Here is a 21,511-nt window from a genome sequence, read left to right as displayed (position 1 = left end):
CCCCAAGAGATGACAAGGTCCTTGTAGCATTCAGGGTGCGTGTCAATGTAAGCTTTGTAAAGAACAAGCCAACACAACGGTGGGGTAAGAAGGGAAGCAGTACTCGAGCAGCCACGAGGGCAGCTCTCTAGAGACAGTCCTCGCAGAGGCTCAGGTGGGCTCAGACCCGCCAGCACACAGCGCAGTGTGCGCGGGAGGCGGCCCCTCCTGCCCCGAGGGCTGCGGGGGACCAACGGGCGTGCCCGGAAGGCAGCCAGCAAGGCCTGGCGGGCGGCCACTGCTCTTTAAGAGAGCGCTGGGGGTCATGGCACACAGGGCTGAGTCATCCTTTGCCTGCAGGTTTGTTTTTTAATATATCAAATAAAAAAAAAATTGGCATCAACTGGTCTAGGAGGCTATGAAGCTGACAGGCCCCTGGACGGCCCGGACGCCCCCCGGGCACGCGCTCCCAGACCTGTCGAGAGGAGGAAACGGAGACGGGTCTCGAGCAGCACCACGGGTGGCGCGGGGCCGTGGGCCACTGACTCGGAACGCATACCGGCCGGAGGTGACAGCACTGGTGTCCAGGTGGCAAGCGGCACCGCACACGGCAGCTTTCACTCAGTGCCTTTTTATTGCCATTGGGTTTGTGACCGTTGTTGATAGAGCGATCATTTAGGAGCAACGGGTGGACTAAAAACCGTGGCTGGGAGGCTCTCGGAAGAGAGGGGCCGGGCGCTTCAGAACCTGACGAAGGTGGCGTCGATCTGCCGCACGGTGGGGAGGGCCAGCATGATCTTCCGCCGGTACTGGGGGTCCTTCTGCAGGGGGTTCCGCTCCAGGTACACCGTCTCCAGGCTCTTGGCGCCCTTGAGCTCGTCCAGGTCACTCCAGCAGTCCAGGAGGTTGTCGTTCATCTGGGGGAACACGCGCACATCAGAGAAGCCTTCGGGTGCTACAGCCCCGCACCGCGCCCCCCTTCAGAAAACGACAGCCCTGCCCCGCCCCCTTCAGGTCACACCAACCCGGCCCCCCAGCCTCCCCACGTGGGCCACGAGACCCCCCCCTCAAAAGAGGGGTGACCAGCACCTCACGGGGCCTTCCATCCACCACGGCACATCCTGGCCGGGCCGCGTCCCATATGGGATGAACCTGGACACGGTGCCACGACAGGGGCAAATCCATGTTCAGTTCAGCAGAGGGGAGACGGAGCAACCCCACCCCACCCCGTCTCCAGGCAAAGTGCTGCAGCCGGTTCGGCTGTATTTCCTACAAACCATCCTCGGCCATTGTCCCCAAGGCCTGACTATGCGCTCTGATGACAACACGGACAACAGACCAGAGGTCGCTCGCCGGACACTCAGGGCACGAGGGGCCTTGATGGCGTGCACCCCCGGGACACCCACCGCCCGCCTCTGTGGCGGAAATGCTGCACCACGGCTGATCCCGTCCAGGATGCGCCACGTCAGGAGGACGGGCTCAGAGCAGGTCAGGAGGCCCCGTCCCGGCTCTGCTGAGGCCCGCGGGGCTGGGGTTGGTGGGTGGGGAGACCTCTCACTTTTCAAACCACCATCAAGGTGAGGGCACGTAGAGCCTCTGGGTTGGAGCACCCGTCACCCAGCTCGGTCCACACCTGTCGCGTGGATGTCGTGGCCCTTCTGCTGGGGCTCCAAGAGACCAGTCTTCAGTTTCCAAAGAATACGGCAGACGGCCAAGTGAACACAAACTAGAGAACTGCCTCTGTGAACGTGAGACGTGCCCTGGATGGCCGGAGTGAAGGGCGAGGGCAGGGGGCTCAGGCGGCACCCGTGGGGACATCACCGTCACGTCTCCCGGCTGTGCCGCGCCAGCAAATGCTCGGTAACCGGCTCCCAGGAAAGCTGAAGAGCCCTGACGTGTCGTGTCTGCCAGCTTCGGTGGCTGACCTCACGCTGACCACAGCACTGGGAAGAGAGGCGCACGGCAGAGGCTCCAGCGCGTCGCCGCCCGTGAGCTGACAGCTGACAGGGCTGGGTGTGCAGGGTGGGCGGGGAAGCTGCCCTGAGTGCATGCCCCGCACCTGCTGCCCTCACCCCCTGGCTCCGGCCACACCCAGTTCTAGAAATCACGCTTCAAGAGACACCAGGCCCGGGGCCCGCCATGCACATGGTGGTGGGAAGGGCAGACCTGTTCCCTCGGAACCTGCGAGGGCAGAAGCGGGGTGGCCGAGGTCACAGGGCAGCAGCCCCACTCAGAGAAGGTATGACATCTGTCCATGTGTGGGAGGTGAAGAAGCCGAGGCCCTTGGCCGTCCCATCCACTGCCACTTGGTGGGGACACTGCAGAGGGTTCGAGCACTGACCAGGCACTGGATTAAGTCTCTTGAGAGAAGGGCCCAGTTTTGCCGCAGCACCAGGGTCTCCAGGGAGGGAGAGGATGACGGCCACGCTGCAGAGCGGCGGTGTGGTGGGGGTCTTCGCGGGCGGAAGGTGAGAGCAGCCTGGAGGTGGGAGTGATGACCAAGAGACCGCAAGCCACCTCCAGGTCCAGGGCTACGTTCACAAACGGTGACTGAAAACCTAGGCTTGGTTTCTTAGGACGACTTCCTTGAATACAGATCACATTTTCCTATTGTACACCTAGTGGTTTTGGATTGAACGCTGGACATCGGGGCTAAGACGGTGTAGAGACGGCCACAGGCTCGGTTCCACACTTCTTCAGGGCGGGTCTCCGGGAGGTCAGGCCCCTCTGACCTGGTGGGAAGCAAGCTCCCAGCGCAGCCTCCTCTGGACACACCGCGGCAGCCTGCTTCTAGGCTTTATTGGGGGGGCCTGGAGGGCGTCGTAGCTGAGCCTGTGGCACTTACCCCTAAGGCCTGGCCCGTTTGGTGTCTAGCTGGATGTCAAGGGTGCTGGTGAGACCCCCACCTGGGCAGGGCTGGAGCTCCATCGTCCCCCAGCTCTGCTCTCCTCCGGCAGAGCTAGCGGGTGAGCCGCGAGAGGGGTGGTCTCGTGCCCAGACTGCCCACCGCTCAGCCACAGCCTGGCAGGCGACCCCCACGTGGACTTCCGGGGCCCTCCTCTGCACAGCTATCCCCTCTCTCCAACACCTTGTCCTGAAGAGTCCAGCTGCCATGAACTCTGACCTCTGCGTCTTCAGCTCCACAGAACCGCAGTGCTCCGCTTAGGAAGCTGGTCCTAGGCAGAGCAGGGCAGCCCGGGGCTCACTGTGCCACCCCCGTCCTCAGGGCCCGCGGCCAGCTGCGCACTGCCCGAACGGAGCAGCCTCGGGCCTTGGGGTCGGTTCATGGCGGGAGGGCTACTCTGGCTCCATTCCACGGCCACAGCCAGGCTTGTCTTTAATAACTCACTGCACATTATGAATCTCCCACAGAGATTCTCCTAGATTCTCCCAGAGGGTATACAATGCAGGGCTTCTCAGACTCGCCTATTTAAGGAACGCTATTTTCACAGAACTTCACGTGGGCCTAGTGTGCCACGTGCTTTGGGAAAGCCGGATTTCCAAAACCCAGAGGCCGGCCTTGTGGAGGGCCCGAAGGCTGCTTCTGAGCACGGAGTCCCGGGGACCCGGAACTCAGAGCAGGACTCAAGGTGCCTCCACCGCAGAGGGAGAAGAGCTGTCCCAGGATAAAGCCTTAAGCAGTACTCTGTTAAGCGTTAGTCTATGACACTCCTCTTGTACAACATGAGCTGCCCATGCGGCCAACGCAAAGTGTGCAAAATCAGAACCAGAGAGAAGCCATGTCCCCCGTGGCGGTGGCTGCAGCTGCTCGGTTACCAGAAGGAGGCCGCCGCAGTGGAGAGTCACAAAAAAGCCACGCATGCCTTAAGCGCTTTTACCTTGCAACGTGCAAACAGCACATTCATTTAATAGAAGTAGCAATGTTACATCGCTCAGGAGAAGTAAGGTCTTTTTGCCGCAGAATCTACTTATAAACCGTCTCCCACTCCGCTGGCGGCTGACGCTCCGGCAGGGCCGCCATCTCCTCCTCGTCTTTCTCAACAGAGTCGTTTGTGGCTGACACACACTGTGTGCTTCCTGTGTCACACGTCACGGCATTTCCAGTCCTGTTAGTCCCCGGTGGTGCGCTTACTGTCTTTGTAAACCCCAGGTCTTATAGTTGAGGGTATTCCACAGTACAGCCAGCCACAGGGCAGTTTTCTCTAGGATTTAGTGAATGTGGACCTGGGAGTTTTACTCACCACCAATGGCACATTGTAAAGGATGTCTTTGACACAGGTGACTTTCAGAGATTCTTTTCTTTTTTAAATACATTTATTTATTTTTGGCTGCGTTGGGTCTTCGTGGCCGCGCTGGGGCTTTCTCTAGTTGTGGCGAGCAGGGGCTACTCTTTGTTGTGGTGTGCGGGCTTCTCATTGCGGTGGCTTCTCTTGTTGTGGAGCATGGGCTCTAGGCGCATGGGCTTCAAGTAGTTGTGGCGCGTGGGCTCAGTAGTTGTGGCTCATGGGCTCTAGATCTAGCATAGGCTCAGTAGTTGTGGCGCATGGGCTTAGGTGCTCCGTGGCATGTGGCATCTTCCCGGACCAGGGCTTGAACCCGTGTCCCCTGCATTGGCTGGCGGATTCTTAACCACTGTGCCACCGGGGAAGTCCCTGGAGATTCTTATCTTTGTATTTTTCCAAAATGGAACTCAAAACCATTCACCTGTATTGTCTCCACAGAAATTCCAGGATCTCTGGAAGCCTCATTGAGGGAAAAAAAAAAAAAAAAAGGCCTTTATGTCTCTTTTTTCAAGTTCCGCACAACTGAGATGTAAAGGAGCAAGGTGTGATGTGGAGTGTGACCTTCCAGGTACGCCCGTCTTCTTAAAGAGTCTCCCAGAAGGTGCAATTTTTAGTTTTTTCCATCTAGAATGTTTCCCACTTCCTCCTCTCATTTTTTTTCTGTTATATGAAGTCGACCTTTAAAGACACCCAGCTACTTGTCGTGTAGAAGGACCCTTGTTCTGGGTTCAGCTGCCTGCTTCCCGTGGTGTCACCTAGCTCGTTCTCCCGGACCCTCTACTTCCCGACAACTGGAAGTTAGGTCTACATGCTTGGTTACATCACACTGAACATTCCTGGTGAGCACACTTCATACATGAAGCACATCGGGGGACACAAGGCATGAGGCTGTCCCACTACCGGGGATAAGTCTGATCCTGTGGACACACTGGTGGCGCCCAGATGACTCTGGGGAACGCGTCTCCCCTTTGCGATCAGCAAACTCTCGGCGGGGCGACACTTGGCACAGGTGCGAACACCCTGCTCGTCCACGGTTTTAGAGTCTGGTGATGATCCTGCCTGAATCCCAGACTGGAATTCTGCGACAGAACATCACCCTGGCTGACATTCCCCAGCAGACTATCTCGTGGTTTTCAAGACCCAAACTTCATAGGATGTATGCATTTCCCATCACAATGGTTTTTGGTGGCTAATGTTTATATAGAAAATTTACATTTACTTCCCCTCAAATTCAATAACATTTTAAACAAAACGGAGGTGTGGGAGAATTCCCAAGATACATTTCTCACACAACAGAATCACTTCAACAGAGGGGATGCGTGCCTTGTTTGTTGCTGGCATCAAAGAAGGTGTCTGTTACTTCACACAAAGCTGGGGTTCAGGAGAGAGCAAGGGGGAGCCCCTAGGAGACAAGCCAGTCTTTTCATCACCCCGTCACGGGGGTGGAATCCTGTTTTCTGCTGCATTCTGTCGGCTGGAAGTGAGTCACTAAGGTCAACACACACTCACGGGGAGGGGTTACACACGGCGTGAATATCAGCACCTTGCGGGGGGTGGGGGCACACCTAGTGCTGTCTCCCTGCTGGGCGCCCTGGGTGCTGGCCTAGCCCCAGCCTCCATCTCTGGACCCCGCTTCCGGTTGTGCGGTTTTTCTGTGTGGTTCCCTGGCCTCTTCGGAGCCAAATCCCTTCGCTCCAATGCAACCGGCTTACCGCTAGCCACACCTGCCTCCGGGGGTGGGCTGTACACCAGACCCCCGGCTCACGGCGGCTCGCTCGGCTCCCCCAGCCTCTCAAAGGCTGGTTCCGGTCTTCCCAGACTTGCTGGCATCACGTGCTGACAACACCCAAGACTCAGGGCTACCGCTAAGGGGCAAGGGACATGCTCACAGCAGGCCACCTGTGCTCTAGGGAAACCGGGACGATCTTTTAAGATGAGTAAAGGAAAGCACACAGGACACAAGCAGGGTCAGTAGGATGGCTAGACAAGGAAGAAGCACGCCTTAGACGCAGCACGAATCTTGGATCAGACTGAGCGCATCCGGACGACGCTCACTTTGCAGACGGCAGTCACCGGGTGGAGCGTGTGGTGGCGCCTGCAGGAGCCACCAGGCAACAAACGTGCTTCAGGAGGACACCCGTGTGGAACCCTGACATTGAGGACTTCAGCTTGGGGGTCATCCTACCACCCCCTCAGAGGAGTCTCAAGACATCTTATGCCCTGTTTCTCTTCCTCTGGGCTCGGTGGCACTGCTCCCGAGACAACACTGTCACCATGAGGCAAACACAAGGCACATCCTGGGACGACGGACAGCAGAAGCTCATGTGACACCTCCTTCCGCGGTGCCGGTACACCCCTGTGCTGGGTGCACTGGGCCCCTTGGCTGGGTCTGGAAGCCCTTCAGTCATGTGGCAATCCTCGGGTCTAACCATACACTGTGCAGGGCTCCTCACACTTTCATGTGAACCGCAATCACCCAGAATCTTCTAAAATGCCCATTTTGGTTTGGTCTACATCTGGGGCGTGGCGGGGCCCGAGATCCCGCGTGGGTGCCAAAGTCCTACAGCCCTGCCCACAGTCCCATTCCACGCCACAGCCTCCAGGGCTGGAGTAAACGGTATTTCACTCGGCAGGACCAGTGCAGCTGAAGTGTCATCAACCCCTTGTGTATTAAACTTACCCAGAATTCCTGCAGCTCTGTTAGATGGCTGATATTTTCAATCTTTTTGATTCTATTTGACGCAATGTCCAACATCGTGAGTTTGTTCTAAAATAAGGAAATAAAATTTTTCCTGGATTACCTCAGATCAACAACGAGCGCGCGACCATGCACACAGCGCTGGGCGCTGGGCTTAGAGCCGTGAGGCGAGCTGCCCTCTCAGGACGGGAGTGCGCTAGCAGGGGGACAGCACTGCCCACCTCCTGCAGCCTCCCCGCCCACCCCCAGACCAGGCCGAAGACACAGAATCCTCACGACTGCCTCACTGCGCTCTCACCACTGGGGTCTGGAACTAGTTCCTTCAGATCCCAAGCCCCAGGCTCCCAGATCCTGGCCCACAAGGACCCCAGCGACACGCCTGGTCCCGGGAAGGGCAGCGAACATGAGGCCGGGGCTCTGAAGAGGGGGTAGCAGTTGCAGTAGCATCTGTTTAGTGCTCACCCCTAGGAAACATACAATTCCAACTGATCCTTAGAACAGCGTTTCCTTCTTCTTTTAGGGCTGAGGAAACTGGGGCTTGGCGGGGGTGAAGGGGCCCTCCTTCCAGCGCAGGAGGAAGGGCGGAGAGGAACGCCTGGGCACTGAGGGGCAGCGGGTGGCCACTGGCCTGGAATTTACAGCTGATGGGAGAGAAGAAAGAGGGGGCTCAGCCCCCCTGGGGACAGCGTCCGGGGCTCGCCCACCGCGGGGCAGGCATCGCACTGTCTCGTGGAGACAACGCTGTGCTCGACCCTCTATTCCAGAAATCTCCAGCAGACGCCTACTTCCCAGCACACATCAGCTAAGCCCGAGGAATTTTTTTTAAAGTTCACAGAGTTTCAAGATTTCACACAATAAGATTGTAGTGAAAACGAAGCCTTTAAAAGCTTGCACTGCTCCCTGAAGTATGTTTAACCACACCAATTGGCAAGTTTTTCTAAAATCAAAAGGGAAACATTACAAGTTGGTTGACAGCCCCCGACAGTACATTCTCTTCCTCTCTGCTCATTTCTGATTGCGGGTTGCCTTCTTACATTTTCTACCGTGTTCCTGGGATTCTGACTCCAAATACCAAGTTTTAAGGGAAAGTTAAAAAAAAACTCTCAATAAAATAAAAACAAAGCCCACAAACACACACACGAGCGGGCAGCCAGAAGCCCTGCCAACCCAGAAGCGCTCCGGCCCTGGCCTCTGACTCCTTGAGGGCCGGGCACAGTGTCCTGCGCCGTCTGGGCATAGACACGGGTGACGAGCCCTTCCACTGGCTTCTGTTGGGCTCCTGGTGTCCGCTCAGGTAGTTGGGTGACTACAGGGGGCTAGGAGGCGCCTGCCTGCGGGGCTCGGCGACCTTCAGAGCAAACAGGGACTCGGGAGAACTCTGCAGAAGGGGGCCACCGTGGGCAGCAGGGCGGGGCCAGGGCAGGCCCGCTGCCCCTTGCTCTGCGGTGCCGGGCGGCGTGGGATGTGTCAGCGCAGGAACCGGCCAAGCTAAAGCATGTGTGGCCCGCGGCAGGATGTGACCCTTGTGCAGCCCCAGCACGAGGGCTCAGCACCAGGGGCGCCCGGCTGCCAGAACTGGCCCCAAACGTCCAGGAACAAGGATTCCGTCATGCGCTCAATACTACCTCGTGTTTTCCTGGGGAGCTGGACAGTGTTTTGAAAGCTCATTCAAAAGCAAACCAGTAAGAATTGCTTTAAAAAAAAAAAAGGAAGGGGACAGGGTGGGGAGAGCACGCACAGGAGAGATTACCCCGCTAGACCCACAGGAAGACGACCCAGCACACAGAGGGGCAAACAGAGGCAGCAGTGGGGGAGGACTCAGCCGTGGTGTCAAGACGGTGGATCTGCCATTTGGGAAAAGGATACTTACTGCCTGATATCGCACCACAAAGGTAAATGCCAGATAAATTAAGAGATAAAGCTTAGAAGAAAGTATAGGTGAATATTTGATCTCTAGCTGAACAAAGACCTCAGAGGAAAGCCTGTCTCATTTGATTACAAGAATCTTACAATGATTACCTTTAAAGCCACAACTGCTATTTTTCTGTTTTGTTGCAGAGGCCCCAGAAGGGTGCGGTGCTGACCCCAGACCGAGGCACAGCGCTCCTACTGGGACAGTCCTAAGCTCTTGCCCCGTCCTGTGAGCCTGGGACCCCGCTGCTCTTTTGGGCCATACCGCTGCCACGCCCTCTCCTGCGTGGACCCTCCGCTGACCGTGGGGACCGGCGGGGGAGGCCAAGGAGCAGAGGGGGCACCGCCTGGCTCCAATCGCACGGCCTCCACACGGCCGCACCTCTCAGTTTAGCCTCAGGGTCCCATTCTGCACCGGCCGACTGTGCACCCAGTTTACACACCAGCTCCGTAAACTCTCAGCTTGATTGGAAGGCAGGCAAAGGCGACCAGACTCACTGTAGGCAAATTCTAGCTTTTCTAAAATTTTGTACGTACATGTTGGTGAAATGAAATTCAGAACGTGGATTTCCCCTGAAAACATTACTAATGGTGGCTAGGCCCAGGGGCTGAGGTGCAAAGCCCAAAGGAGACTTGACGAAGATTGAAACACTGTGTTTAAAACAACAGAAGTGACCAATCTGGTTACACTTGCTGGCAAGTCAACAAAACAGGAAAAAAAACCCAGTAAAATTGAAAGAGTAAAAGTATTTTATTTGTCTTGAATACTGCACTGAGGAAAAGCAGGTTTGCCTGCAGGCAGCTGAGGGGCGCAGGGGCTTCCTGGGGGCTCAGGGCCAGCGCTACCCCTCCCTGCCCAGCGCCCCTAAGGCTGTCCCGCGCTGGGCGGGCAGGGCTGCTGAGGGGCGGGCGGGAGGGAGCGAGACTGTGCAGGATCTGGGCCGGGGGGGCGCTGCTGGCCCCGCGGGCTGGGTAGTGGGGCCCGGAGCGGGAAGAGGGGGTGGCTGCTGCGCCCACTAGCCCTCCGTGGGACAGGGACACCTAGGAGCAGCCGGGGTTTACTTTTTTCTTAACTTTATTTTTGGCCGTGCCCCGCGGCATGTGGGATCTTAGTTCCCCGAGCAGGGACTGAACCTGCGTCCCCTGCACAGGAAGCGCAGAGTCCTAACCACTGGACAGCCGAGGGAGTCCCTGGGGTTTAATTTTCAAAAATCTTCCCCAACGCCTACAGGGCCACGCAGTGAATCTATCCCCGCGACACACAGCTCAGCACCCGCTCAGGGCTGAGCAGATACCGCCTGCGTCTGTGTTTCCCAGCGTGAGGAGGGATGGAAAGGTCACTAGGACAGACCTCCAGAGGCAGCGAGTCCCCTCGAGAGCCACCTGGAGGCTGGTGTGTGCTGCCTGCCCGTTGGGCACCCCATGACCCCACTGCCCCACAGGCGGCCGGCGGGCTTACGTTGTTGTCCAGGCCCTCGATGACCTCGATGCCGTTGTGGCTGAGATAGAGCTCCCGTAGGTTCACCAGGCTCTGCAGGCCCTCGATCTTGGTCAGCCGGTTGCCCTGCAAGAGGGAGAGTCAGAGCAGCAAGGACGCGTGAAGCTGCGTGGCTTGTGGGAAGTGGGGCTGCTTACCGTGGGTGCCTGACGGCGGGGCATCCGGATACAGCTGCAAGAATGGGACTCACACACACAGAAAAGGAAGACCGAAATCTTGGGTCTGCTGTACCGGGCTAAAGCTCACACGCGGGGTTAAAGGCTTGTATGCAAAGCACTCACTTTTCATCTACTTGGGGAAGGTCTACCTCAATTAATTTAGTAATTCAAAAATGTCAGAATCACAGAATATTTTAAAATAAAATCAGTTCTCATTTCTTTCAGCATCTACTATAACTCAAATTAAAGCCTAACGCCCTCTTCTTAAAGAAGTCTGCGGAACGTCTGCTTTCCAAAAGGCACCTGTGGTTTTAGGGGACCTGCCACGCTGAGGTCCTGTCCTCAGAGCACCCCGCCACATCCTGCCTCAAGGGCCTGGTGCCACCTGCCTGCTTCTGACAAAAAGGAACAGGAGCTGAGGCGCAGCCATGTGCTTCCCAACCCCCGAGCCAGGCCGCATGCCCTCCGCTCCCACCGTGGAGCCCAGCACTGTAGGTTCTGGAACGAGCTCCACCTTCTGAAGAGACCCTCTGGCTAAAAACCAGCTCGAAATTTTACTAGGAAAAGGAGCGTGATGCTTAGAGAATGAAACTGTGGTCCAGCATGCGTCACGCACGACTAAGGTCAGTGAAGTATAATGTCTCAGTCGCTCCCTGCCAGTGAAACAGAGAGCCCATCAAAGCCCGGGCCCTGGGCCTGCAGGACTGGGGCGGCAGGGGCGGGGGGTAGGGCAGTCAGTACCTGCATGCTGAGGACTGTCAGGTTGGTGAGTGCGTCCAGGTTCTGAAGCTTAGTGATCTTGTTTTTCCCCAAAAACAAACTCTCCAGGCTGGTTAACGTGTCAATATTTTCAATTGCCTGTGAAAATCAGGACAGGGCAGCACTTAGCTACCCGGGGAAGGGAAAGATCTCTGGGCAAGGAGAGCCTCCCGGGGCGTCAGGCAGGTGCTTCTCCACTCTGGAAAATTTCCCATGCAACCTCACGTGAAAGCACAACATGAGAACACAGAAAAGGTGGGGGTGGGAGCGAGGCATCAAGGCCCCCCCTTACTTGGGCTCACTCCTGGACCTCGAGTTTCCACAGAGCCCTGGAGCTCTCGGGACTTCTCAGGTCCCTCCAGTCCTAAAATTCCGAGTTGCCACATTATTACGTGACTCTATGTAGGGTTTGTTAAAATGCATTCCACAAGAGACAGAAGCTGGGAGCTCTGGCCTTGGGATGCCCTACGGGATTCCTAGAGCAGGTGCCCCCATTCCCTGACTCTCTGCCCCTCTTCCTGTTTCTGCCACCTGCTTCCTTGCTTCTCCTTGCTCCATGCCGGTGCTCCGCCATTCAGCTGGAGATGGATCTCCCACAGCGCCTCGGGTAGCAGCCGGTTTAATCAACGCCCACTGACCAGGCCTCAGGCTGCCGCCTCCTCTGAGTTCACCGCTCTCCCAGAACAGGTTAGCTACTGGCTTCTTCAGCACTAAATGACCAGACTATGTGCACGGGAACACAGTGGGGCCTCAAGCGAGTGCAGACCGAGCATCTTGTCTGGCCCTTCACAGCAAGATGTGGCTGGGGGCAGTCTACGAGGATGAGGATTCAGAGGGAAGGCATCCTTAACTGCTACGGCCTACATCAATTTGTGACGAGCCACCTTTCTCTTGGAAGATTCCATAGAGAAATACTCGATAAAATGCTGACATCTGGGCCACTGTCTAGTTTTAAGTGTGCTGCTTTGCTATCTTCAGCCGTATCACCACCATCATCATGAGAGGCCCTTTGCCAGAACCACTCTCTTTGGTTTGCATCCTGTCCAGCTCATGAGGGCCAACCTGGGATGACCGTGTGCTACGAGCTTCCAAAAGTTGGACAGAGGGTCACTTGCGACACGGAGGGAGGGGAAGAAGTGCTCCGAAATCCCTGCCCCCAGCCGCTCAGCAGGGGAGGACAGGCCAGCCGAGTACCAGGCTGCGTGCTCCTTCCTACGGCCCTGGTGTGGGGCGAGGCACCGGCAAGCCAGCCCTCTGCTGCCTTGGGACACTTTCACTCTGCAGGACATTCAAAAGCAAAGTGTTTGGAGCTGATCAGCTCACCTCGGGCAGAACCTAATGGAATGGTTTGGTAAGAATTATGTCATGGTTTGAACGGGGAGCAAGTGAACTCTACGTGCAGAAGAAAGGCTAGACCGCTGCACCTGGGCACACACTCTTATTAATACTGACCTCCAGTCAGCACTTTTTCTTATGAAAAATACAGCCGACCGCACACCCTGCACCCATACCGTCCAGGCCACGCAGCTGCCACGCTCGCACCTACCCGGATGCGGTTGGACCCCAGCTCCAGCATCTGCAGTTGATGTAAGCTGCTTATGTTCTCAATTTTATTGATTTTATTGTTGACCAAGAAGAGCTTTTTCAGTCGTGTCAACTTATCAATTCCTTCAATGTTTCTCAGTAGATTAAAAGAAATATCTAGAATCCTGGGAACAGGCAAAACATTTATTTTTTAATGAGCGTAGGTCACACAGAACTCAGAATGTAATTAACTTAGAGGCAGCATCCTGACCTGGGGGACCGTGCCTCACCCGGGGGCGGGCGCAGAATCTGTGGCTGCCCAAGAAGGCCCGGGAGAGCTGGGAGGCAGCCTACAGGTTCCCGATGCCTCTGGGCTCACAGGATGGTGTTGAGGGCAGAGACCATGTCCTCCCTGAAGAGACCAGCCAAAAGGCTCCACAGGTTTAATTTGCAGGCTGGGACTGTGGGCAAGCCAACGCACCCCTGGAGCCAGGTGCAGGGCAGGACCCTGGGGCAGAAGTGGCCTCCCTGGGCCTGAGAGCTGGGGCCCAGGGCTGGTTCTGGGGAGGCTGGACGGGCCCCTCCGTTGTCTCCCTGGGTCTCACGACTCACTCCAGCTCTGTCAGTCCCTCCAGGTTCTCAATCTTCTTGATTTGGTTGTCGTAAAGATCCAGCTCTCGAAGACTCTGTAGCTCCTCTAGATTCTCAATGCACTTAATTAAATTTTGACGGAGGCAGAGAGTCTAGGGGACAGAAAGAGGGCAGCTGACGTAGGCAACAGGGAGGCCAGGAGAAAGTGCCCGCTGTTACAGGACAGGTCTTCCGGGTGGGAGGATGTGGGTTTCCTTCCCGTTTTCTAGAAAGCTGCTGACCTTGGAAAGGATGGGCAGACACCCAAGGGAGGCTGGAGGCAAGCCCCATACCGAGAAGACCTACTTAGTGAGGGAGGCAGCGGGCAGGGGGGGGGGGTGCTGTGTCCCAGCAGAGGGAACCCTCAGCGGCTCAATTCTGAAAAACAGATTGGACTGAAGCGAGTTAAGGACTGCACAGGCTGGGGTGTGTGTGGCTGCAGGCGGGCTTCGACCTGAGGCACTGCAGGCGGCCACATGGCCGAGCCACCGCTTGAACCTGGGGCGAGCCACCCAGCCTGCCGTCTGCCCTAGCAACCCTGCCAGGCTCCGGAGGAAAGGTGCCCGACGGCAGCTCCTGGTGCGGCCTGGCACCTTTGCAAGGACTGTCACTTGCGCAGAACTGACTCTGTTCTGGGTTTATCTATGTCCTTCGGGCGGGAGAGACTCTGGAGTGTCACCTCCCCTGCAAGGACGGAGTTCCTCACCTTCACTTTCTTCAGCACCTCGAAGCCTTGGATTTTTCCAATGCGGTAATGATTCAAATCAACGTCCTGAAACAAGACGAGACCTCGCTCAGCTGCAGGCAAGCGCCTGAAGACATGCTTCCTGGAATCGGAGCCACGAGGAGGCCGGGCAGCGGGTGGACGCGAGGGTGAGGGGAGAATGGGAGAAGCGCTACACGGAGTCTGCGCAGACAGGGGGCGGGGACTCAGAGGCGAGCTGCAAAACGCTCCTCGGTTCAGCTACCACGGGTAGCGGCTTGATGTAAAACTGACCCTCCAAGCGGGTGGGATGCGAAACCTACTCTCACCCCTTTGCCCCCTTAGCACAGAGCACAAGCCCATGCTCTGAGTCCCGCGTCCCCACCGACGGCCGGCTGTGGGCTCAGGGGAGGCCCCACGGGCCACCTAGACACAGCGGCTGGCTCCGCCCTTCCCAGATCATTAATGCGCGGTGCTTCTCAGAGGCCGGGGATGGCAGGACCCCACCACGTACAATGTAATCATCGGACCCATATAATTTGAGTCAAAGGCGTTTCATTTGGTTAAACAGAAATGGCAGGTCAATCACCGGTATTAAGAACGGTAAGAACACAGGGTCTCTGAGCCAGCCGAGACAGGCTCAGACAACTCCTTCCAGGGAAATCGCTCGCTAACCTGGCACGCTCGTAAAGGCTACCCTGACGGCCAGAGTGCTGTCACCACGCCCCCCGAGGCTGGGCTGAGCCGGCAGCGTTACCTCTGCGTTTCTGTCCAGGTTAATGGTTTCCATATCCACAGGCAGCTCTTGTCCTTCTGAAACAACAACAAGAAGAAAAGCCCATTCAGAGACCCCCGTCTCCAGGAGGACGTAGACCCGGCGTCCGCGGAGAGCTGGGTCGGGCTGCCTGGGGCACAGAGCCAACTCGAAAGCAGAGGAGAAACCAGCAGGCAACACCCGGAGGGCATGGATGACGCAGCAGAGCTAACATCTGTCTGACAATGGTCACCCTTCAAGATCCTCAGTTTCCTGAACTCAGCAAACGCCTCCAAACTTCCATCTGTGCCACACAACTTCCCAGGAAGGGAAACGCAGTCTGACGCTGTCGTCAGAAAAGCCGGGGGAGGGGGGACGGTGACCAAGCCTCAAGTGACCCCAGCCAGGGGCCAGGAAGCTGCCCACCGCCACCTCCTGGTGACGCCCGAAGCTGCATAGCTGGTGGCAGCCTGCCTCCCGGTCTTTCCCTTCCTGTCTGTGACAAGAAAGCAGGTCATTTGAATATAGATCACGCTGTGGGCACATCAGATGTTCTAGGATGTGCCTTCTACTGCTTTGGAAAGTGGCCCAGCACCTACAAACACGTCTGCCTGCAAAGAGCGAAACAAAACGCTCAGCTCGACAGACAAGATTGAAGAGCCTCGCTGAGCAATTTCCATGCCCCTCTTGCCGGGCAGGACGAGGAGCCAGTCCACCCTGGAGAGCGGGCCTCCCGTCCGGGGGCCTGAGGAGGGCGGCTACCGCTCCCGCGCTGGGCTCTGGGCCTACTGCAGCACATCGTCTAAAAGGGTTAAATGCTCTCCCCAGCCTGCACGCATTAGGATCTGAATGAGGCCACACACTGTACTAGAGGGCATTTCTATAAAGTCCCCGTTTGTTCTTGCAATTTGTTGTTGAAGCAACTGGGCCGCCTGCCTTGGAGAGGCTCCTCCTCGGTGGCGGCGGCTCCTCCACGGTGACTGCTATCTGGCCTGTGCCCCCAGGGACCGCCAGTCACCACTACCATTCGGCCTGCTTCCTTCAGCTGCCTCTCCCCGACGGCAACACTGCATATGCGCCTGCGGCTGAGCAGGCTCACGGCCCCAGCCTCATGCCCCCCGCGCCCCCCAGCGCCCCCCAGCACGGGGCAGCTCGCAGGCTGGACCGGAGGCCTAGGAGAGGCACGCCCGATGCAGGCCCAGCCTGACAAAGACGTCCTGGCGCCACACTGGCTGAATTCACCGTGCCACCTTTTCCATAACCACTGACAATGGCTAGTTAAAAAAACATGTCGGGCTTCCCTGGTGGCGCAGTGGTTGAGAGTCCGCCTGCCGATGCAGGGGACGCGGGTTCGTGCCCCGGTCCGGGAGGATCCCACATGCCGCGGAGCGGCTGGGCCCGTGAGCCATGGCCGTTGAGCCTGTGCGTCCGGAGCCTGTGCTCCGCAACAGGAGAGGCCAAAACAGTGAGAGGCCCGCGTACCGCAAAAAAAAAAACAAGAAAAAAAACGTGTCATTTACTCTAGTTCAGCCATAGCTTTACAAGATGTCAACCAACCCAAAAATTAAATAAAAGGAGCTGGGCAAAACCAAGAGATATGCCCAAACGATCCCCCTACAAAAGACAGCACAGCCAACGGCCTGAATTCAGGAAGCTGCAACGAAAGACGCGCGCGACAACAAAGGCAGGGTGTCCAGGACACATGGTCACAAGGCTTAAAGGGTTCTGTTTGTAATACATCCAGCACAGGGCAGCGCTCAAAATGGCAGCTTAACCTTTGAAACAAAGTTACCAGCCATCTTTCCAAACCTATCCTGTATGTTTTAAGTTTTAAAACAACTTATAGAAAATAAGTGAATGGTACCAGTTGTCACGTTTGAATTTGTTTTACTTGAACTTAAGATCTAAGTAAGTACAGGTAGGAGCAAGTCCTGGTTTCTCTAAGGACCTATAAAAATGCACCTTCCTAGAGGACTTCTAACCAGCTAGTAGCCTGGAAGAGAGAACACTGGATCTAGACAAGTTGGGGTCTAGTCCAGGGGCTCCACTTTGTAGCCATGTACCCTTGGGCGAGTCACAGTGAGCCTGTGCTCACGAGCCAGGGGAGAGCCCATGACAGGGCTCTGTCAACATGTCAGGCATTCAGATGTGAGGGCAGGTGACACTCCCACTGCTTGGCCTTCCTGTGACTGAGTCAGCAACGAGAGCTTTCACCCATCACTCCCGTGTACGTATTCCACCCACATCACTTCCAGAATATCGACTCTGAAGTTCCAAAGTAATGTGACTGGTACTTTTGTGGTAATCTCCTTTTGCCTTAAAATTAGGTTGCCATAGTTACCAACCATCTTCACTGGCACAGAGCATGATGTTATTTTAAAAATTCGTTTTGCTTTAATTACCATAACGGTAATGCATGACTATTAAAACTTTAAATACCCATACACTGTGTATAAATCTAGAAAATGCAGAAGGTATAAGACCCTCTCAAACCTGCTGTTTAGAAAGACTGCCCCCCGGCCCAACAACAGTTTGAGGTGTTTTCTCTCTTAAGTAAAACTACATACTATTATTCCATTATTATCATTTTAAAAATAAAGATAGGATTTTAACACGCATCCCATTTGTAAAGAATTTGCTCTTTTCACCTAATAATATATCTTGGACATCTTTATGTCTGTTTCTATGGTTTCTCTCACTCCTCTGAATGTAAACTGATTTTCTAAGCAAGCAAAGAAAACAAACAAAAAAGGCTCAGCTCACAGTTCGGGAGGGTGAAAACCCACCATCACAGGCGGAGCACTTACTTTCTCATCTCTAAATTCATTTCGTTGTTGTTAATCACTAAACCGACTTAGAAGTTGATCCTCAGGCCTAGAAGTTTGGTGGACAGAACTCAGAAATGACTAAGAGAGAATCAGTTTATGTCCACAGTAGGAAAAGAGAGCATGCTCGTTAGCCGAACTGTTTATTTCAAATCGCACTTTCTGCACAGGTGGTTAATAAAACAATCTTCTGGTTCTGTTTCAGATGACACATTAGTATCAATATCGTTAGTATTTGCCTTCAATGGAATTAGGAAAAAGTTCATCCTGCCTGCAAGTGCCGTAAGTGTGTAGCTGGCTCAGGGAGCACCTCAGAGGGCGCCCTACTCCCAGCGCCTACTCCCACCGCCCCTGGCCACCCACCGAGGGCCTCCAGAGTCAGCCAGACAAACACCCGGGCGCCACCCAGGGGCCCATCGCATGCCACAGAGCCCCATCCTCCTCCCGCTTAGTGAGTTTAAGGTTCTTAACTCGGCCTGGTACCTTCTGGGTCCTCTTCCCCCCGCTCCTCTCCGTCCTTCAGGCTGTGCGCACTGAGCTCGGCCACCATTCCGCTGCTCTGCTTCTTCCCTTCTTCATCGCCTGACTCTTCCGATTCCACCCGCCTGTCAACTGAACCCACACACATCCATAAGAACTCACACCCATGTTAGGGGGCCCTTTGAGGAACATATAACAGATTGACATCCAGTTGGAAGTCAAAAAGACTTCAATCAAAAATGTTTGTTGAACTCAGTTCAACAAACATTTGAGTGTTTTCCATGGATGTCCCGGGTACCACCTGAGGCATCCAGTGGAGGGGGGAACTGTGGCAGATGGGAATGGGGCACAGCAGGGAGGCCACAGGGGTACAAAGGTGAGTGACATACTATTCCTGCCCTCAAGGAACTCGTGAAGAATTACCAGGTGTTCTGGAAGGCCTGGGTGGTTTGTGATTAAACGCCCTAGCGGTAACACACAGAGAAGCACCTCCTGTCTGGCTCCCTTTTGGCCTGGATGTCCACGTAGAGGGGACCATGTGACCCTCCCGCCACATACCTTCATCCATGCTCCACTATCCATTTGGCCAAGAAAACCAGCCCAGTTCACAGGCCCACGTTCTGAAAGAAATCAAGACTAACTCAAATCAGACTGTGGGCAGCGGGGAGCTCTAGAAAAAGGAGAAGACAGCCAGTAGTGCTAAATGCCCCACGAAGTCACTGATGCTGAATGTCAGGGCACCGTGACACCAGCGCAGTTTTGAAAGGCTGGTAAATAAATATTTTTTGAATTAGCAAATCAGGCAGTGATTAAATGTGGCAGACTGGTAAAAATTCTTTGGCAAGACTGTCAAATAATTTCCCTTTTTCCTAACTTTTTTTGCAACCTCTTTTGGAAATCTGTGGAAGACCTGGAGCACTAATGGATTACTTGGAATCATCAACCACACTGAAAGCATTCTCTTTTCTCCCACTACAGCTTATTTACAAAGGGGTATGCTCTTTGAGGGGAAGGCAGCTACTTCACCTTTGTATCTCCTGCTGGGCCTAGCAAAGCAGCACCCAGGAAAGGACTGCTGGATAAGTCCTGATGAAATCCACCTCTAAAACCTCCAAACCCATTCCTTCTTCCCTGCCCTGGCAACTGCCCTGGATCAGCTACTCATTACCTGTGGCCTCGGCTCCTGCCTGGCCTCCTAACTGGTCTCTCGATGGCTTGTCTGGCTGTTTAATCTATTCTCCATTGCTAGAGAATCCGATCTTATCCTAAAATCCAAATCTGATCTTTGACTCCAAAAATTTCTGGAATGCCACTGACTCTTCCTGAGTTTGCATCCTGTCTCCACAGGCACAGCTTTGGCAAGTGATTTTCTTTTCTAAGCCTCAGTCTCCTCACCTGTAGAAGGAGCTAGTATAGTACCTGCATCTCAGAGTTGCTGTCAGGCACAAAAACATGTGCATGACACGTACGCAGACATGTAATAAATCAGTTGTTACCAGGCACAGGTGGTCAAGGCTAAGGGACAGCAAGTTCTACTGGGCAATGGTCTGGTGCAGTGGAGCCCAGGGTGGGAGGGGCTTAGCTAATGAAGGGCAGCCAAAGTGAAACAGGGGCATGGGACAGCAGACAGCACATAAGGTGACTATGTGGCACCGGGGACTATGGACTGGCTCAAGGTATCAGCAGTGGGCATGGGAGAGGTATCAAAGATTTGGAGATATTAAGGAAGCAGGGGCAGCAGAGCTTGTTGATTCATTGGATGGGTGGGAGCCGGAGAGAAGGAATTGCCTGGGTTTCCTACTTGCCATTTACCAAGACACAGAAACAGCTAAAGAGGAAGTGGGAATAGGTGGGAGGGTGGGAAGAAGGGGGATAAGAAGAGGCGTTTCCCTGCGTAAAAAGACCTAATGGTCTGAAAGTCCAAGACCCTTCATGTGCTTCTCCCCGCCACCAAGGCCCTCCACGACCTTCCCTGCCAGCCTCACCGGCACTCTCCCTCGTTCGGTGCGACTGCGCCACTCTTGGCTGAACTCTCCTCCAAAGGTCACATTCCTTCACACCCCCCTGCCTTCGTGTGGCTTCCTTCACCTGAAATGACCTCAGCCCATCTCCAACCCGGCTGACTTATAGTTGTCTTGCACGATTCAGCTCAGAGCTGGCTTTGGTTGCACAGCCATCACTCACAAACATGCCTGCTCTTCTTTCGCCGCCCCCGCTTCCCTAGCACTTGACACTGGAGACTGTGGCTGCTCTTCCGGAGCGCTCATGAGGCCAGCGGATCGAACAGTACAGGAGCACTCGAAGACGGGACTGGCTCTCCGATTGCGGTAAGCGTGTGTATGTAACTATATGCACACACAACATGCATATACTTTTTTTCAACAAAGCGGAAGAGTTTGATTTAGTCTTTTTGGAACTATGATCGCTTTGAAAACAGGAAACCGTCGATTTTGTAACTCAGCTCTTGGCTCCTAGTCACCCCTTCCCCACGACCCATTCACTTTCGGGAGGACCCTTCTCCACCCCCGCCACGTTCACCAATGACCCGACTCGGGCGAGTCCCAGGGAGCCCCGCGCCTTGTGTCCTCGTCAGCTGCCCCGGGACTGGGGACTCGCGCGGCTGGCTGAGGAACTCGGTGCGAGGCTCCCACCAGCTGGCGGACGCCAGGGCTGTAGGACCACCGCGCCCTCAGTCCCCACCCACGCGCCCGGCTCGCCCCGCCGCTGGCCCCGACCCTAGGTTTGGCACCTCCCGGGCCGCCCGCGCCTTCCCGGCCGCTACCGCCTCAGCATGGGGTCCCGGGTCCAGGGCCACCCCCGCCCTGCCGGCTGGCAGATGTCAGGGGGTGCGCGCGGCGGGGTCCGAGCCGCGGCCGCAGGCGGGCCGCCCCGTTTCTCCCGGGCAAGGCCGGTACGGGTCGCCGCCCCCCACCCGCTGGGCCCTTCGGTCGCCGCCCCGCGGGGCCGCTCACCCTCCATCATCTCCTGCGACTGTTGCTGTCCCGCGCCGCGCTCCGCCGCCATGTTGGCTACTCTTCCCCTTTCCGGTATCTATCGCCTCAGGCCCCTCAGCCAATGAGGGTTCCCAGCTCAGAGCTTTCCCAGCCAATGGAATCACATACGCTTGCGCGGCCCCAGAGCCTCATGGGAGTTGTAGTCCTTCCGCGAGGCCTAGCCCGCCCTCAGCCCCCTTGCCGCCAGCCACAACACCCGGCGGACAGGTAGTTAGCGCACGGGAGGCTTTGAAGGCGAGGAGCGGGTTGCGGGCAGGGATAGTCGGGGCCGCACGCACGGAGCCGAGCCTGCAGGAGAGCGGAGAGGAGTCTGGGAGCCGCTCTGGGCTCGTGG

The 21,511-nt window shown here is 55.9% G+C and overlaps 1 protein-coding gene across 2 annotated transcripts; it reads right to left on the bottom strand.

Moving 5' to 3' along the window:
- Positions 1 to 594: 594 nt before the first annotated feature.
- Positions 595 to 21,210, bottom strand: PPP1R7 (protein phosphatase 1 regulatory subunit 7). 2 transcript variants are annotated; one of them, XM_065880417.1, is made up of 10 exons: positions 21,136 to 21,210; positions 18,167 to 18,295; positions 14,862 to 14,917; positions 14,108 to 14,173; positions 13,384 to 13,514; positions 12,794 to 12,956; positions 11,230 to 11,346; positions 10,292 to 10,396; positions 6,904 to 6,990; positions 595 to 896 (listed from the first exon to the last, which is right to left on the bottom strand). In XM_065880417.1, the coding sequence occupies exons 1-10, from the start codon at positions 21,185 to 21,187 to the stop codon at positions 720 to 722; spliced, it is 1,083 nt and encodes a 360-aa protein (XP_065736489.1). In that variant the 5' UTR covers positions 21,188 to 21,210; the 3' UTR covers positions 595 to 719. The 2 variants fall into 2 exon arrangements, with proteins under 2 accessions (XP_065736489.1, XP_065736490.1); XM_065880418.1 differs by lacking the exon at positions 18,167 to 18,295 and having other exon boundaries at positions 720 to 896; positions 21,136 to 21,187.
- Positions 21,211 to 21,511: the final 301 nt, after the last annotated feature.

The sequence above is a fragment of the Phocoena phocoena genome, chromosome 7 (assembly GCF_963924675.1).
Source record: "Phocoena phocoena chromosome 7, mPhoPho1.1, whole genome shotgun sequence".
Taxonomy (NCBI): Eukaryota; Metazoa; Chordata; class Mammalia; order Artiodactyla; family Phocoenidae; genus Phocoena; species Phocoena phocoena.
The sequence above is the reverse complement of the archived record's forward strand: the minus strand, read 5'-3'. Positions and strand labels throughout refer to the sequence as shown.